This window comes from Geospiza fortis, unplaced genomic scaffold, assembly GCF_000277835.1.
Source record: "Geospiza fortis unplaced genomic scaffold, GeoFor_1.0 scaffold206, whole genome shotgun sequence".
NCBI classification, from domain to species: domain Eukaryota; kingdom Metazoa; phylum Chordata; class Aves; order Passeriformes; family Thraupidae; genus Geospiza; species Geospiza fortis.
The window spans coordinates 1,336,292-1,354,856 of record NW_005054311.1 but is presented as its reverse complement, the minus strand read 5'-3'; the positions used below and the strand labels follow the sequence as shown (position 1 = coordinate 1,354,856).

General features: G+C 39.0%; 1 protein-coding gene across 1 annotated transcript in view; it reads right to left on the bottom strand.

Moving 5' to 3' along the window:
- The window catches only part of FHOD3 (formin homology 2 domain containing 3), a 334,937-nt gene that overhangs the window by 302,799 nt on the left and 13,573 nt on the right, over positions 1-18,565 (bottom strand). Inside the window, exon 3 of the mRNA XM_031055632.1 lies at positions 14,928-14,992. Within this exon, the coding sequence (XP_030911492.1) occupies positions 14,928-14,992 (65 nt within the window). The remainder of the gene's footprint in view (positions 1-14,927; positions 14,993-18,565) is intronic.

Genomic DNA, 18,565 nt, shown 5'->3' with positions numbered 1-18,565 from the left:
AAAAAACCACCCAACCAGAACAAAACTCAACAAAACCAACTAATCAACTTACAAAAAAACAAACAAACAAACAAACAAAAAATCTCTCCCTCACCCAGCTGCAGTTGAATTGTTTGAACTCATGCTTGTGGTATTTTATATACACTAAAAGTTTGAAAGGTGTCTCAAATGTAGCTGGGCAGGTTCCCAGAAGAAAAGTCTACAGAGGATGGCAAACTTCATAGACAGCACCTTGAAGATACCACCTTTGAGTCCCTGAAGCACAAAACTGCCAGAGGATGGAGAACACTCTGGTGAAACACTGTCACTTTTCTTTATATTCTTCATTTCAACAACTCAAACTAGCTGTTGCAAAGAGAAGCAGGATTGAGGAACTGGCCTAGATGAAGCTTTGATCTGATCCAGCAAAGGCCATTTTCTTACACAGCCCATTTGTGAATCACTTCATGCTTGCCCACCCTTTTTAAGAGGGAAGATGAAAATCAATCAGATGTTATCCATTGGGAATAATCCAATTAATGTCTGTAAAATAATTGTGTACAAAATAAAACAATCACCCTCACAGTATGTGCTTGCAAGCCTATTTTATTTCATCAAAGCACAACAGCAAGACCATGCATTCACAACCTTCCTACAAATAACTGCTTCCTAAGGATGCTGGAGTTATTTACCACTACATCATTACTCGCTTAGTTTTCCGAATATGCAAACCTGTGTTGCAAGGGGTGGATATGGTATTATTCTTTCTACTTGGTTCCTAGGGATTACAAAGTGGTTTCCCTTTGGAAAACAGAATAAGTTTTTATGCTTTTACCTCGCCTGCTAGCAAGGAATGCTCCCACAGATCCTGCGTGTAGACTGTTTTCTACCTGCACAGCTGTTCCCAGGCAAGAGACACCAAAATTTTTCCTATTGCACATGCAATTCAGCTGCAAAATGGAGCAGTATTCAGGTTTCAGGAGATGATCAGAGAGAAAGTACACTTAAAGAAAGGCGGCACCTAAAAAAAAAAAAATCCAGGCTGGAATTTTCCAGAGCTGAAAGCAGAGAACCAAGTGTCTCTAACCAGCATTTGTTTTGCAGCTGTCCAGATGTGTTCGTTCATTTTCTGTGAACATAAGCAGCACAATATGGCCTTCCTACTTGTGCACTTCAGAGCAGCCAAAGTACCAGGCAGCTACAAAAATCAAGAGAACATGGAACAATAAACATAAGATGGAGAAAACTGCGGTATTCACTAACACATCTTTAATGAAAGTCTTACAAATCAAAATGGAAAAGAAATACCCATTCTCAGGAAAACCCATTTTTCCAAGAAATTTAATCTCCTTATATTTGACCAAGACCGTCAAAGAAGTGAGCCTGAGAAACATAATCCTAATTACCTCATAAGGGAAAAACTAATCCAGTCACTTGAGCACATGTGAGAAATCCACAGAACATGAACATCACCTTGTCCCCAGTGTGTGTGTTTGTTCAGGCTGATTAAAACCCCTGAAAGCCACAAGCAAGCTACCTGCTTTTTCAGGCATGAGGCAGTGCTTTGGGAGCCTCAGGTTCAGGGGAAGAGGCCAAGTTCTCAGTTGCACACCCACCTCCCACTGCCCCATGAGGACCATGGGATTACTGGAAAAGCACTAGACCAACAGAAAGAGAGGGACCCAGCTGCTCAGGCCACTGCTTTGGACAGACAAAGGCAGGGGTGAATGCTGAAGGCATTTACACCAATTTACACCAGCCAGGAAACCTTGTAACACTAACACACTCAACTTCAAATCGGATATGGTGCTCAAAATGACAAACACACATCTGCAAGCAAATGCTCCATCTACAACAGCTACTTTTATTCTGAAATGAGAGGTTAATGTAAGTAAATATAAGAGGTTCCCTGCATAATTCTGATGTTACTTAACCCCAAAGTATTAATGAAAAGAAAGGGTAGGCAGATAGGAATTTGGGCTCTTCAGCCAAACTGTGCTACTGTTTTTCTTCCTGGAGAAAACAAGCTAACCTGATAAGAAGTACTGAGGTTGTAATACATTTCATGTACTATCAAGGAGGTAAGAAAAAAAGAAAAATTAAAAACAATGTTGTCATGTACATGAACAGCAACAGTACAGACAGATATGAAGAGGTCACCGGGATGTAGTTGTGTCGCTGGAATGCTGGCTGTCATATCAAGAAGGCAGAATTGACAGGTGTGAGTCACAATTTCACTATCTACCAACAAGACAGGGTAAAAAGGGTGAATGCTGACATGTGCCACAGCCACCTCTGATAAGGTATCTCATTTAGATGCCCAGGACATTCAGCTGCCTGAAAACAGATCCCTTGTTTTTTCAGTGGGGAGAATGCAGGTACAGCTACAGCCCACAAAATTACTCTCTCCTCCTTATTATTCTTTGGAAACACAGCAAAGATCTTTCCAGCCGGGTGCTGAATGTCGAAGTACAGCTGAGTTGACCCTCAGAGGCAGGACAAGCAGCAGGCTGTGTGCGTGGCGCCGGGGCTGCCTGACCGCCTGACACGGACCCATCTGTCAGCAGGAGGCACAGGCAGGCAGCCGCCCCCAGAAACTGCCAGCTGCAGGGCATCGGGCTCAGAAGAGGAGCAGGCAATGCCAGAAAGTTACTCTTTGGCAGCAACAGGAGATAGACAAAATGAAAAGACATTCCCTTTTTAAGCATTTGCAGCTTGGCACATGACATGGCAGGCTCTGCAACATGGAAAGCTCCTTGTTTCCTCTGAAGGCAGTCATGCCAGAAAGACCAGAGTAAAACTCTTTTAACTCTTCTCTTCTCCTGGGAAGGCATGTACCTGCACATCTGATCCCTAAGAAACTGGCTGGTACAAGTTGTCAAAAAGCACCATCTCATTTGAGTGCAAGACTGGTTTTCCATAAGGGTAGAATGGACCAACTGTAACACCAAACCACCTTTTGGGGCAAGGGTTTGCCCAGAAAGTCTTCTGCACCAACGCTGATAATTTCTGTCTCAGTCTTAGCAAAGCTTTTACTACACATGCAGAGCAGACTCCACCTCCATTTGATTCCATATGATGGGCCTTAGAGCCAATGGAGGTAACTCACAGCCTGAATCCCTGAATCCTACCCTTACTTCCTTTCCAGTGAAACTTTAGAGGAGTTACTCCAGCAAGTTATTCCAAATTTACATACACAAATTATGCATTAGGTTCTGAAAGCATCTAGGAAAAAGAAATCAGTACAACTATATTCAGAGCTTGGCAAGAAACCAAACTTCGATAAAAAGCTGCATCATTCAAGATTGACTATCAGGACTGAAGACAGAAACCAGAAATGAGCAATGGACCATATGCATACCTCTCAACCAGGCAATTTGTCTCCCAGATCTGTTCCCTTTATGGTCAATGGAGCAAGAGCAATTCAGGGCAGGACCATAACTGAGATGCTCCGGTGTGCCCTCTGAGCTGGTTCTGCTCCCCATGACAGAGGAGGCCCAGTGGCTGATGCAGTGGCCAAGCAGCATGCCTGGCATCACTGGGAGGCTGACAACAAGAGAAACCCTGGCAGTGCTACAGCAGTAAACCTTCACCTAGAAACAGATTTCTCCTACATACTTAAAACCAATTTAAGCAATATGAGAAAGAATAACTGTTCCTGATGACTTGAAGCAACCTGCCAGCTGAAAAAAAGGCTTGCAAGGGTCTTACTGCTTCCCTGACTCAAAGAAATGAGGGAAGAACTAAATCCATGCTGTTTCCTTGTTGCATTTGAAACATTTTTTGCATTGGAGGGTTCTCTTGAGGCCTGGGTGATCATTTTTATGGGTTTTTGCTTTTATTTTTAAGAGTAAGACCAAAGGTTCTCAGCCTTCACAAAACAGATACAATTGCAAAAATGCTTTTTCTGCATAGCACTCGCAGTTTTCCTGTTGAGCTTTTTGTTTTGTCTTTTCCTACTGAGAAATTTAGAAACTGGGAATTTTTGTGTTTGAATTGCTCCCATTCTTTGCCTTCCCAATAAGCATCCCCAGGGGCCAGCTGGAAACAGTACCCAGCACCCTAAGGTAACAGGCAGCTAGTCAAGCAGGTACTGCCAAGTCACAGATGGTCATTTAGGTCCTGCTAGTCGGTACCAAATTATACGCATTTTAGTGGCTTAAAACAAAAAGATTCAATCTCACAGCTGTTGGGTTAGAAAAACTCCTCCCAAAGTCCTAGTAAAGACCTGCAAATGACTGAATGTCAGCCTGAAACATGCACTGTACAGAAGGGAAGACCACACACCACAGCAGCAGTACACAATATAAAACAGGAAGACCATGGTGACAGCAACCTGCCGATCACTAACCTCAGGGTGAAAATCCAGGAGACTCAATTACTGCTGCCAGAATGTGTTGTCTAGGGTAGCTATAGGTGCTTGTTATTCATCACTTGTACTCACCTTGTGTCAAAAGCACAGCATGTGCTCACAGCCAGGGCTTTAAGGAGCTATTCAGAGTATCCTTGGAGCGCCCTTTTCCCAGGTTACACCACCCCTGAGAATACTGCAGGAGTACCTGGCTATTCCAGCAAAGATATAGGGGGGGATTTTATTTGCTCACCCGTTCCTTCTGGTTCCAAAGTATTTTTAGTGTACTGTGAATTTTAACATATTGGTATTAATAAAAATTACTAAGCTGTAATGTACTGTTGTTGAAGAGAATAACATAGCAGAACTTCCTTGTGAGGGATTTGATAAAGGTTTTCTGGTTAGTTACTTATGGTGCTAGACCTTTCATGCAAACATACCCACGTTTTCTACGGCAAGTTTTTCCTAAATGCAACATCAAGAATTTCAGTGTAACAACACGGGGGAAAAAAAGAGGTAAGGAAGCCTCCTGAAGTATTTGTGATGCAGTTACAAGGAACCACTCATGCATGCCCTGAGCAGCAAGAAGCAGAAAGGCAGTCACAGGTGGCTGCCGTCCTGCCAGCATCACTACCACCCTCCCTGCCCAAAACAGCTCATGCAGGCCCCACGCATTGCAGAATAAGCCCTACTGTTGAAAGGGCTGAGGAAAGCCCCAGCCCCCGGGCACAGGTGAGATCAGTCCCAAGCCTCCTCCCATGCCCAACCTGATGCAAACTCTTCCACACTCTCAGGTTTCTTTATTTCACACAAAGTCAAGGAGAAAGCAAATGTCTCCACAGGCATTTGATTCTGAATAGGCTTTTAAGCGTCCATTGAATCTGAATTTAGGATTATGGGAAGAAGTAAGGAAGACATCCAACATTTGTATTTCACTCCCTAGTACAGAAACAAGTTAACTGGATATGCTAGTTTTTAAACACTCTGGCCATTAAAGTTGATGTGTAAACCTTATAGTCACAGGGAGAAATAAACCTGCAAAAACAGGACCTTTATTAAGCAAGGAGTTTACCAACATACTCCTCATCATGTTTTAATAGAAAGACCAGAGCTAAATATTTAATGCCTGAAAGGTTAAAAGAAACCTGATATAGAACTTCATACATACCAGACTTCTCTCAAACTGTTAAATATGAATTGACATAGCTTATGACATCCTACATCTTACAATAGCATGCTGCTCAGCCACAGTAACTGCTGGGGTTCTAAATAAAGAGGTTGTAACTTTACCTCTTCGCAGCCTAAATTTTTATGTGCCTTGTTGAGTCATAAGCAGGAAAAGAAAGCCTTAAAGAAGCTGGTGTCATTATTAAAATACAGATGCTGCACATAAAAAAACACAAGAAAACCAATCAACCAGCCAACCAAAAACAACACCAAAACCAAACAAACTCTCCCCTCCCCTACAAACAAAACACCCACACCCACAGAAAGGACAGCTCATATTTAAAAACACTTGAAGACATGAAAAGTTGTGAAATAAAGCTAATTTTCCACATTGCATAATATTCCAAATTAAATACTGCCATCTCTCTCTTCCTCTTTTCCAGACCAAGATACCATGATTTCCTCAATTTCATCAAGCTCATACAAGTACAAAAACCATAATGAAAATGAGTGGTGCCTCTTCCACCATTCATGACCACGTCTGACCATGGCATGTTCTGAGCCCAAAACAAGAATTTCATCTAAATGCTTCCAGAGGTACTGTCACAATATTTTTCACGATAGTAAACACTTTATTCTTGAAAGTGGGTTGATTTAGTGTATCCCACTTGAGAGTCTTAGAGAAAACAACATATATTACATCAGGGTGCTCTGCCACCTATTTAAATAAAGCTCCTCAATCTTTGAAGTATTTCTTTCATGAAAGAAATAAATTGAGAACTACATAATTTACAAATTAAATCATCTTAATTTCTACAGAAATAAAAGCAGCTGCACATGAAAAAGATGAAAAGAATATAAATGAAAGAGGAATAGAATAGCTGAAGGCAAGGAAAGAACAGTACACACTACTTCAATGCCATAATGAAAACCAACAACAGGGAGCAGCTATTTCTTGACTGCTGAATTATGAGATAGTGCATTTATCATTACATATCATTGTTGGAAGGAAAGTTATTAAACCATACCGAAAATCAGTTGAACAGCATTATGAAACCACATGTATTTTATATCATCTTCCACAGTGAGATCTTCAAATGGTAACCTTCCTTTCAGTAAGTATAACAACTGAAACAACATAGCCCTGGTCTAAACTATGATACTTATATATCCGGCCTTGCAGCAAGTTCACAAAAAGTTGGCAAGTGGCATTTGCTTGAAGCATCATTGACCATGAGTTTGCACATTTTGAGCATGCCATTTTTAAAGATAATCAGTCTGACAATGTTCGAACATTCATCTCCCGACCTTGCATTTCAATGACATGCACACCTTTTTCTTTTTTAAGCTAATATGAAATAAACCATCATAAGGCATCAAAAGCTTGCATGTAATGTTTAATTTTGAAGAGAAGAGAAGCTTACTTTCTAGCATGATTCCCTGTTTTAGGAACTAACACCCTTCTTCCCTTTTATTACACTACATGTGCAGGTCATGCATCTTGCAACACTTCAGAGAGGATCGAACTACATTTAGCCCAATTCCACTTCAGCAAAACCAGCAACCCTCGGCCTTCCTTACAAACAAAGCTAAATCAGAAGTTGTGCTGAAAACTACATCACATGGAAATACCAACATTTCCTATTCCAAACCCACAGCTTTTAAGTAACAGCTTCTAATTTTGCTTCCATAGTTTATGTCCTTAATTTTGTTTTACTGTTCTACAGGGTAAAGCTTAAAACATGAGAGTGTGCTGGACTGTTTCAAGAGAACTGATCTGAATCCAATTCACTTGTTTGGTTTACATCTTATGTATAAAGCAGGTTTACATGGAGGCAGGAAACAAATAATTCTGTTCTTTTCCAAGTGTAATGCTAATTTATTTGAAGATATTTCATATGAACCTTTTCCCCCCCTAATTAAGGGCTTGAACATGCTGTACTTCAGTCTACAGCAAAATGAGTTAACAGTCTGAATACAGACCATATGAGGAAGAACTGCTTTGTCTGTCAATACAAATATCTATAATGTATATGGGAAGAGCAAATAGCCAAAAAGGGAAACTGTATGAAAACTATCAACAGCTATTGATGTGCTATCAATAGCATTGACCTCATTAACATAGATACAGCACTTGTTACCATTTTTTTCAAAGGAGTCCATTATAGGCAGCTATAAACTGTTTAAATTTTTGTAAATCTGTTAAATTTTTTTAATCTTCAAGAACATATGTTTAGATTGCATCGAAAAAAATCTACTTACAAAAATTCCATTATCAATAATATGATACTTTTTAAGTACTTTAAGAAAAACAATCTGAAACAAGTCTAAATGGACTTCTGTTGAGCAGTGGGAAGCAAAGTATCACACTAATTTACCTTCCTGGCTTTATGAGGAAATGGTTTCCTTTATAGTACCACTGAAGATGATTGAGGAAGTTTTGTTGTTTTTATTTTGTTTAGAAATAGGACTTCTTTTAAATTTCACTATTCAGAGTCAAAAACAGATTCCATCTTCCTTGCAGATTTTTACATATGGTAAAAACAAAACAAGCAAACAAAAAAAAGAGGAAAGTTGTCAGGAAAAAAAAGTCAGAGGATATCGAAATTCAAATACATTTCACTCAATTTCACTCTCAAACAACTTCTGAGATCCTACAGAACTGCCCAGAGCTTTCTCAGTGAGATAACAGAAGGTAAATCACAGGTTATGGGGAAGTACCATGGTTCATAACCACAAAAGAGGCTGACCATACATGCGCACGACAAGTACAACTAATCTAATATTTCAATTTATAGAGGTGTACATTTTTAAACCAAACCACAAGTTATTTATATGGATAGATTTTTCACAAAGTAATCTGATCTGGGAACCAGAAGATTTTACTTAGAGCATCTGTGTTCCACATTCTCAGGAAAGAAAATTTAAATAATCCTAAAAGCTGAAAAAGGTATTTTTATCACAGACTTTGCAACTATTTCACATTTCACTCAAAGAGAGCTGAACCAGATATCTCAAATCACATCTGGATGCAGGCCCCAGTAAGTACTGTGTGCCCTGCTTTAACTAGAACTCAAATTATTCTATTAAAAAAGCCCAGCCCTTAAAAAACTCCCCCTGAGTTCTGGCATTCCTTTTCAGGTTTTTTCAATTTGTGTGATGTCAGTTTACATCTAATAAGTATGTTGTTTATTATCTTCATTTAAGTCAGGACTTCTACCAAGTTACAGCAAGAGTCATAGGAAGCGTATCACGATTACAAATCCATAATGCATGCAAGATCCCTGTGTAGCACCATTAAATCCATTAATCACAGTCTTTTTGGTCCCAATTATGCTAAGAAGATATTCAATAAAGCAATTTCAACTCACCTCTCTCTCTCTCTCCTGTTACCATCAGTGCAAAGAAGGCAAAACCACAGCGCTTCCGACAAATTCTCAAGGCACGTCTTTTGTTCCCTTTGAATTAAATCCGAATTGGTTGCACGTTCTACTGAACTGCTAATGCTCTCCACATGTTCCCTCTCTCAGACTGAAAATGTTTTTTATTAGGAATGCCTAGCACTGAACATAAAACTGTAAAATGTCCTTCAAACAACCCAAAGTTCCTCTCTTTATTTGGAATGTATCACTACTTGCCCAAATGAACAGCTCATAGTCCTACAATTAAGCTGCCTTTAGGAAAGCTTTTTAGTAAGGCTCCTTTTCTTAGTGTGTTCAGAAACTCCCTTATCAAAAGCAAGCTGTTTATTTTAAAATCCATTAAGTTATTTCCTTTAAAAAAACAAAGCACCAAGGATTTAAAGTGTGAGCTAGAGGAACTTCAAATTGTCCATGGCCATGAAAAACCTACTCCAGCACTCAACAAATGCACAGATTCCAGAAGGATGAAATGGGGTAATGATATTTGCAGGGAGAAGCATCTCATGTGAGACAGTACCAAGAACATGGGTTGTAGGCTCAAGCTTAACTTTGTTCTCAGAGAATGAAATGCAACATGGTTTCACATTTCCTCAAGCATAACAGCACTGACTTTTCAACACTTGAATGCTCTTACAAGGAAAAAAACATGTTTTTCCCTCTTTCAGTCCATGTATCTCAACTTTTCTGCAACAGAGGGCCAGGTAAAGTTACAGACCTAAGACAAGATTTTGTCTTTGTGAAAGCAGAGTGGTTCCACTCTGAAGGAACTTGTCCCTCCGTCTGCTTGAGGTGCAAGTCCTACCAGAAGGTTCAATAGATGCACAAATAGTTGTAGAATCTAATCATATCTGCTCTAACACATGCAACAAGTCCACATAATGGATAACAGAAGGGAAAACTGTACGTGGAAAAAAGGACTAGGTGCATAGTTCAGCTATTACAGAACAAATAAAAACAGCTGGCTTCTAATAGTCCCCTGGTTACAACCAGCTTACAGCTTCCCTCAGGTATCCCAGAACAATACAGGCTCAAGAAAATATTTATGGCTACATTTCATAAATTATATTAAGAGCAAGGGGATATCAAAAAGATAATCCCAAGAGCTCTGTGGAAAGGCTGAGTTATTGGTGCTAACACTGCTGGTTAACACAGATGCCCTGATAGTAGGGGCTAGAAAGAGCTGCTGTGCAGCACGGCAGCACTGGTGTCCCAGAGTTGGGAATAATCCACTGTGGAGGTAACTCTGCACCTACTCACATGCAAGAGCCAATAGAACAGGATTATAAAATGGCTATAACAACTGATACCAAAGCTCTATTATATGTTTTGCAAGACTCTTGCAATAATATACTTGCACTCTGTTTAGGGCCCTCACTGGATCAAGCTATGAAATGCAATATACACAAATATCTATGCAAATTATTTAAAATCTACTGGCAAATAAAAGAAAACTTTGCACAAATATAGGAGAGAGATCTAACCATACAAAACTGTAATTTTATAGAGCAAAAGCATTTAAATAACCAACTGGGGGTCCTGTGTGTGTGTTTTAGTTGGTTTTGTTTGTTTATTTGGCTTGGGGTTTTGGGGGATTTTTTAATAATAAACTGACACAAAAAGGTAGTAAAGTTTAAAATACTCCTTGCAACATTTGCTAACCTTCCAAGCCACAGTACTCTAAGTAATCCCAGGTCAATACATTCACTCAGAATCACATCAACTTTTGTTATTTGCATTCTTCTTGTATTACATTGTATTAACAACTGAAGCTTACACCAAACTTCTTTTGGCAGAACCATTCTAAGTCATTGTCATGGATCCCTGTCCAAACACCATTCTCAGTACTGATTGCAACACTCCTGATTTAGCATCACAGGAATAAGCATTTTAGAAGAGGACTTGGGGGCTCTCTTAGGCTAAATACAGCATCCAGATATATGAGAGCAAATGGTGCCTTTTCTCTCAGAGATCACACCAAATTTTGAGAAAAAAGCCATGAAGCAATGAACAAACAAATGAAGCAGGAGCTGCAAACAGAGCGGGCCAACCAAGGACCTAATGGTTAAACTGAGTCCTTCTGCAGGAAAAGTGGAACTGGTAGAGATCTTTAAAACTTGACTGTCATCATGTTGCTCTGACTACAACCTTCCATTTTGTTTCAGGGACTAAAACTTTTGACATTGTTGGTGTTCACTCTCTATAGTTACATTCTCATTTACATTAGACTTTATCAAGGCTTCAGCTGAGCCCTGTAGTTGTTAAATATACACAAACTAAAATAATGTTAAGACACAATAAATACAAAGTCATATGGCTGCCAAAAATACTAAAAAGACTTTTCCCACAAGGGTAGTAATTCATAATAAATGTGATTTGAATAAAAGGTCAAATTAAAAAGCTTGTGGGAAAAAAACCCTACAGTGGACGCTATCTGATTTAAGGAGCATTCAGAGCCCAGAAGGCCACTCATGTTCTGGGTTGCATCAAAAGTATGGCCAGAAGGCTGAGTGAGGGGCTTCTGCCCCTCTATTCTGCCCTTTTGAGATGCCAGCTGGAGCTCTGCATCCAGCTCTGGAGTCCCCAGCACAGGATAGACATGGACTTGGTAGAACAGGTCTGAAGGGCACAAAGGTGCTCCAGCCCTCTGGTCACCTCTCCTGTGAAGGCTGAGAGAAGTGGGACTCATCAGCCTGGAGAAGACAAGGCTTCAAGGAGACCTTATAGCAGCCTTGCAGTAATCAAAGGGGTCTTTTAAAAAAGAAGAGCCACTTTATATACGGGCAGCTAGTGATAGGACAAAAGGCAACAGTTTTTAACTGAGAGAGGGCAAATTTAAATTAGAAGTTAGGAAGAAATTCTTACTATAAGAGTGCTGAGAGACTGGAACAGGATGCCCAGAGAAGCTGTAGATGCCCCATCACTGGAAGTGCTGGAGGCCAGCTTGGATGAGGCCCTGAGCAAGCTGTTCTAGTGGCATCACTGCCCATGGCAGGGAGTTAGAACTAAATGACTTTTAGTCATTAGGATTGAACTAAATGATTTTTAGGTTCCTTCCAACCCTCTCTATTCTATGATTTTATGATTCCTCCACTAAGGTCTTTGGACATCAACAAGTACAAAAATGCATCTATCATTTTCAATTAGTTACATTCTCTTAACAGAACTGTTTTCAGCAATGTTCTTTTGATATAAAGAAACATTCTAAATATTGAAGTTTGTATTAAAACCACTTAAAAGTATTAGCTATTAATTAATATTGATAATTTAATCAGCATTAAGCCAAAATGAGAGAATAGAGTAATTTTTAAAAGAAAATTTATTCCTTCATGCTGAAAGTCCTTAGTATATACATAAGAAAATAACTCAAATTGAGAGCTGAAAAAGAGAAAGTAATAATGCATTCAATTAAGGTACTTAACAGGGACTTGTATTTAACAGGGTAGAAAATACCACAACTTCTGCACTCAAGTTATTAAGTATTATTCCTTCCCTGCTCTGCTTGAAACCAAAAACCCTACCCCACTGGACATGAGACTTGCTAAGTCTTCCCATGTCCCAAAAACATCAGTAGTAGTAGATGTAATCAATACATCCTCTGACACTGAAGCCCAATGAATTCTCCAGAGATTTGAAGTCACTAAAGATGGAAAACTTTATCTGGACATCTGAACATAAACACTTCTGTTATTTCCCACAATTTAAAAGTACAATGAGTTAAGGCAAAAAAATAGTGATCCAGCTTCAAAATGGGAGAATTTATGGCAGGAGAGCTATTTCTTTACACCTATCAGGTCTTAAGAAGAAAGCAAAACTCTGAATACAAAGATGACAGGAGGTTCTGCAGAAAGGTCACTACATAACAAACCACACCTTCTCAGAAAGCATCCCTAGCTACCTGTTAACTTTGCAGAGTCAGTAACATTGCTAACCACAATGTGTTCCATGGAGACTGTGAAGACTAAAAGAAAACACCCAAAGTGTGACAGTTTTAGTCCATGTAACACCATCTCAGATTCCTCTAGCTCCTGGCTTCTACTCCAAATATGTAACATATCTTTTAACATCTAAACCTAATGCTTGCATTTCAGAAGAGACCTTAACAGGCAGCTGATGTGCACACACATACCAGCAGTACCCACTGTGCCAGAGAAATAGCCCTCTTATTCTGTGATAGGTTTGACTGCCAGGCACAGCTCTGCAAACAGTGCCACTAGTATGAAACACAGAATGTTCCCTGACTCTCTCAAACTATCCCATACCAAAAAAATAAGACAAACTAGATATGAAAAGAAATGAAAAAGAAAATAAGAGAAAAGAAACTACATTACATCAAGCTAGGGGCTGAAACAAAAACTTCTCCCAAAAATCTAAACTTCAGCAGGGGGGGATGGAAATTAGATCCAGAACTTGCATTTGGCTTTTCTGACTATAATCAACCAAGCCAAAAGCCCATATCCAAACACACCTCTTCTCTAGGAGTTTGAAACCTGGACTCAAGTTTTGCAGTCTGGCTTCCTCTGTACTCACTGCTGAATGCATCACTGCCGCCAGAGAGCAACAGCACTTGACGGGGGATTACACTTTCATACAGGAACAAGTAAGATACATGCACAGTAATATGGCTAATTGCCCACAGTAAGCTTGAATGAAAACAGATAACAACAATGCAACCACATGTCGACACTCATAACCCTATGTGCTCCAATTCCTCGATGGCTGCACTCTGGAGAAAAAAAAATTACATGAAAATTCTTTTTATAAAACCTCAATCCGGGAAACTTATCAAATCTTGTCTTGCTGTACTGGTCTGTTTTGCCAAATATACTTCCAGACCTAACAAGAAAAATCTTCTACAAGCTGTTCTTAATTTCACTCACATTTATAAAATCAGTTTATACTTTGCATCATCTCTGTTCCTTCTCTAGCACTTAACACGTATGCTTGCTCTACTGATCTTCCTCAAGTCAATGGTAGTAGAAGAGAAACTGTTCCTGCACAAGGCAGCCTAAAGATTGTTCTCAATGAGAGGTATTTGTGGAATTCTGTAGGTTGCTTATACTCAGTTCAAATTCTCAGAAATGCCATTTCGTAACATATCCTGGGGGCAGGAGAAAAGGTTTAGCTGTATTTAAAGCCTGAATCCTTCCAAAGCCACTGTAGAAATGACACAAAACTTTGACTTTCTCCTCTTCTTTTAAGGAAGATATCTATATTTCAAGGTTTCAGCTATGATATCTTGAACCAAGACCAACAAGTTAAACATATTACACTGTTGAATCTACTATGGAGAAGCTGAAAACAACTGTGGCACAGACACACAGGATTTTTAATTTTTTTGTTTTAAACCAGCTGTCCATAGAATCTGTCATACTGTCACCAGGACATGAGCATTAGCTTTGCCACTGAGACTCAAACATTCTGCTCTGTAGGATGCTGGAGAACATATTAATGCCATCCCAGACCATCAGCCTCCTTTCATGGAACCTTAAAGCTCTTTTGACACACACATTATGACTTTCATTAGACTTTTCCTTGTGACAGCATTGTTTTAACCAGGGTTTTTAAGACAGTGACACTGTGATAATGACAAATATGCAGCCAAGATCTGCAAGATGTGAAGTAATAAACTTCATATGCTATTAAAATATAGCAGATAGCTGTCAGCCAACAATTCTTCACATCTCATTCCCAATCCAGAACACAGTCTTTTTCAGGTGCACACAAAGGCTGTGACAAGACAGATAACTGAAGATTCTTCAAAGAACCACCCAACCATCTGACATCACTGTCAAATGCTATACTTCCCTGTGATATTTAACATGCTTTAAGGGTAGTGTAGTTAATACAACCTAATAACAGCATGCAACAAACAAAATAATAAAATCAATTTATTGGCCATTACCGTCAATTTGGAACACAGCCAAGTCTGATTCGTACTCCCCAGATTTGCTTCTTGGAAATCAATTCTGTTTATTTGTTCTCTTTCAGACATGTGGAACTTAACTTACCAATGCAGGCATGGACTCTCACCGAGAGCTGGGTCCTCAGAATTATGCTGTGCTTCTTGCCCCTCCTAAAACGAGAAGAAAAGTATGTAAAGGTATAGTGAGGAAGAAGAGGAACTGGAAATAAACAAGTCAAGTTGAGCCTAGGAAAAAAGGGGATGGGAGGGAAGGGAAGACACTAGAAATTTTGTCTTTGTTTCTCATAATCCACTTCCACTTTAATTTGCAATAAATTAATTTTCCTCATCAAGACTGTTTTGACTATGATAGCAATGGTTAAGGGATCTCTCCATCTTTATCTCAAACAAATTTTCTTGTCCTATTTTCCCTCCCTTTTGCTGAGGACAGGGAGTAAGAGAGCAGCTGGGTAGGCATCTGGACAATTGCCAAGGACAGCCCACCACAATGAAAACTGTGTTAGAGAAGTATCAAGTGATGACTGCACATTTTAGTTTTCACAGAAATACTTTAATGCTAAGCATAATTAAGCATTAAAAGAAAACCCAAGGTTAAACAAATCATTGACACTTTTACAAATCGGCCTGCCTATGTAGCCTAATATGTTTTTAAAGCACATAAGTAGCTATGTTTTTCATGTAAAGAGGCAAAACTGAGGTCCTTTTCCACTCTGACTCTCAGTTCCATATCGGACTTAAATGGAATGACTATTTTAATTAGCTTCTAAATATCTCATTTGGTTTTCACTCAATTTCTTCAACCTGGACAAGAGCACAGTTCTTGATTTCTAGGTGCTACACCTGCACACTGACATGAGGGCACCAACAACACCTTGTCTCTGCACCCAACCTGCTCACCTGATGGAAGATGGGAGGGTAAGAAAAGCCAAATGTCTTTTATGCTTGTACAGCATCATATTCTCCCTCTTTTTTCTGAAACTAAAAAGGTAATTCCTGGACACGTGGCTCTAGGTCACCCAGATGACCTCCAGAGGTCCCTTCCTACTCAGCCATTCTGTGATTCAGTGAATTTATTTCGGGAAAACACTCATGAGGACACACTGAAGCTTAGCTGTGTCGTGCGAACTGTAGACTCAATTCAACATACAAGTTAGAGCACAAACCAGCACAACCTTTCTCAGTTACAAATTTTGCAACTCTGCTGAGAGGATTCAGGCCCAAATCCTTTACACAGACACCCAGCAGAATCTTATGGTGGCTGTAACTTAAAACGGTTTTCTAGTAATAACAGAAGTTCTTCTCCACCTTATTGTTTTCCTGCCCACAGTTATTCTGCAGAACAAAATATTTTTCATTATTTTCATGAAAAAAACTAAGCAAAATGTTTTATATTATTTCTCAGAAAGACTTGCAGGGGAAGAAAGGAAGGGAAGTAGTGACAGGTATTTTCAGAAAAATATTGCCCTTAGGAAAATATAAGGGAAAACAAAGAAAAGTAAGGACCTGAAAAAAGGTGATTAATGTTGACCTGTGTACCTGCTAATAGAGGACTTTATTTCAGTTTCACTCATCTATTTCTCTATAGATTAAAAAAAAAGTTAAACAGAGGGCTTTTTTAAAAAATAGCAAAACCAAAAACCTTTAATCAAAATTACTCTTTAAAAGATCCATTTGGACATCAGTAGTGGGCAAAGTGTCACCCTTCTCTTAATAACTTGAAGTGCCAAGCAGCACATGCCATTGCCCCCACAAAAGCAGGCTGTAGTTCGGACTGGGAAATTCCCTAGAGCACTTCCAGGTTCAGGACTGACTCTCTGTCCACCTAAACACCTCCTTTTGTTCTGGTAGGACAAAGTCTTTGCCTGCATTCATATTCTGCAGATTTTTAACAGCTGCTTCTCCCCACCGGAATGCCAGGATTCCTCTGGAATATTGAATTTGCTAAGTTAGTGAAGAATTTTTGACCAAACCTCTTGCCCTTCACAACATCTGATTCTGTACAGAAACTGCTTCTCTTGATCTCCCTTCCTTCATGGACATGTTGATACACCTGACATATACAACTCCTCCAAGATAAAATCAGAAAATGGAAGAATTGAGTCAAGATTGTTTATTTCAAAACTGTAAAAGGATAGCTCAGAATTAGCAAAGAAAAAGGAAGTCTATATAATCAGACATATTATTCTTCCCATCCTGAAAAACTGTTCAACTAAAAGAAACTGAGAAATCAGCACCATTTTAAGGCCTGTAGAGATTCAAGCCCATTACAATTTAATAGATTTTTTCCCTCCTTTTCTAAAAATCCAATGCACAATATTACCTGGTATTAACAATTTATTTTTTTGGTAGTTCTCCAAGCTTCAACAGTGATGCTACTTCCTTCTCAACCTTACCTCCTTACAAAGACCCCTGAAAACTTAAAGCAAAACTTAGAGCAAGCTCTTTTCTACAGGCTCTGTTCTACACTATCGTTGCAACTGTAATACCTCCCAGGACAAAAAATTCTCACGCACACAAACATTAATTTTTATCTCCCACTGGAGTTGCACTGGCAATTTTTCCATTCTACCAAAATGAGTATGATTCAAGCCCCAGAAATTACTAAGATGAAGACTCATTTGTGATGCTGATTTCCCCACTTCCCCCCAGGCCACATCATGATCATCACCACAGAGGCATTTTGTGTGGTTTAGGCATACTAGATTTACCACGCAGCAGCTAATTCTAATAAGACCAGTCACATGTAAAATATTAGAAATTAGACAATTTCCTGATGAATACTTCTGACTATCATGCAATATGAATAACACTTTTGCAAAATGAAGATCATCTCTGAAAATTACTGCATCCATGATTCTACTTATACCAATTTCCTGGAAAGCACAAAAGCACATTACAATAATAAATTCCCAAAAAGAGAGTAACTTGAGATCCATCGATGATTTCACAGACTCATGAACTACTGGCCAAATAGTATTAAAAAGCATGCCTGTAGGCAAGCTTGCCATGATATCAGGACAGGGAAGGGGGGTACCACAGGACAGACAGGCCATTTGCATTAAAAACAATGTAGGTTCAAAAATACACAGAAGAAAAGACTATTTCCAACAAACAAGATTCATTTATTAAAAACAAAATCTAGACATGTAACAAAGTTTGTAATCTACTCTTAACTAAGGTTTATACTTTTATTGATAAGACTTTTTAAAAAAAATGTTTCAGTGAGTGCAGCTGGCTACTGCTTTTATTAAAAAAATCCAGTAAGTATTTAACAGCGTTCATTTAATAGCTGAAATTTAGCAGTAGAAGAGTAGGTAAACTTCACATATTGTCCTGAAATAGCATTCTGTTGATCTTTGTTGAGATCAAAATCATTATTGCTGTAAGATTAACTTCTAGTCTTTGGAGTTACCAGGACACAAAACTTTTTCTATATTCAATTTCTCTAATAAATTAAAGTAAATAAGCACATGCCAACAGTTCGAGTGCCTGTCTTATGGAATATAAATGCTTTATTTTGTCATTGTTTATGTACCACATTACAAATAGTTTCCCTCAATTATACATTTTCAAGTCTTGATTTAAGTGACATTTTGAAAATAGTACCTCAATTGACTGTCTTAAACAGTTACTTGTTTTGAAGCAAAGCCTTTTTCTGAGCTAAGCAATCCCTTGACCAGAGGAAAAATACCAAGAATGTTATTAGGGGTGCAGAGGGGAAAA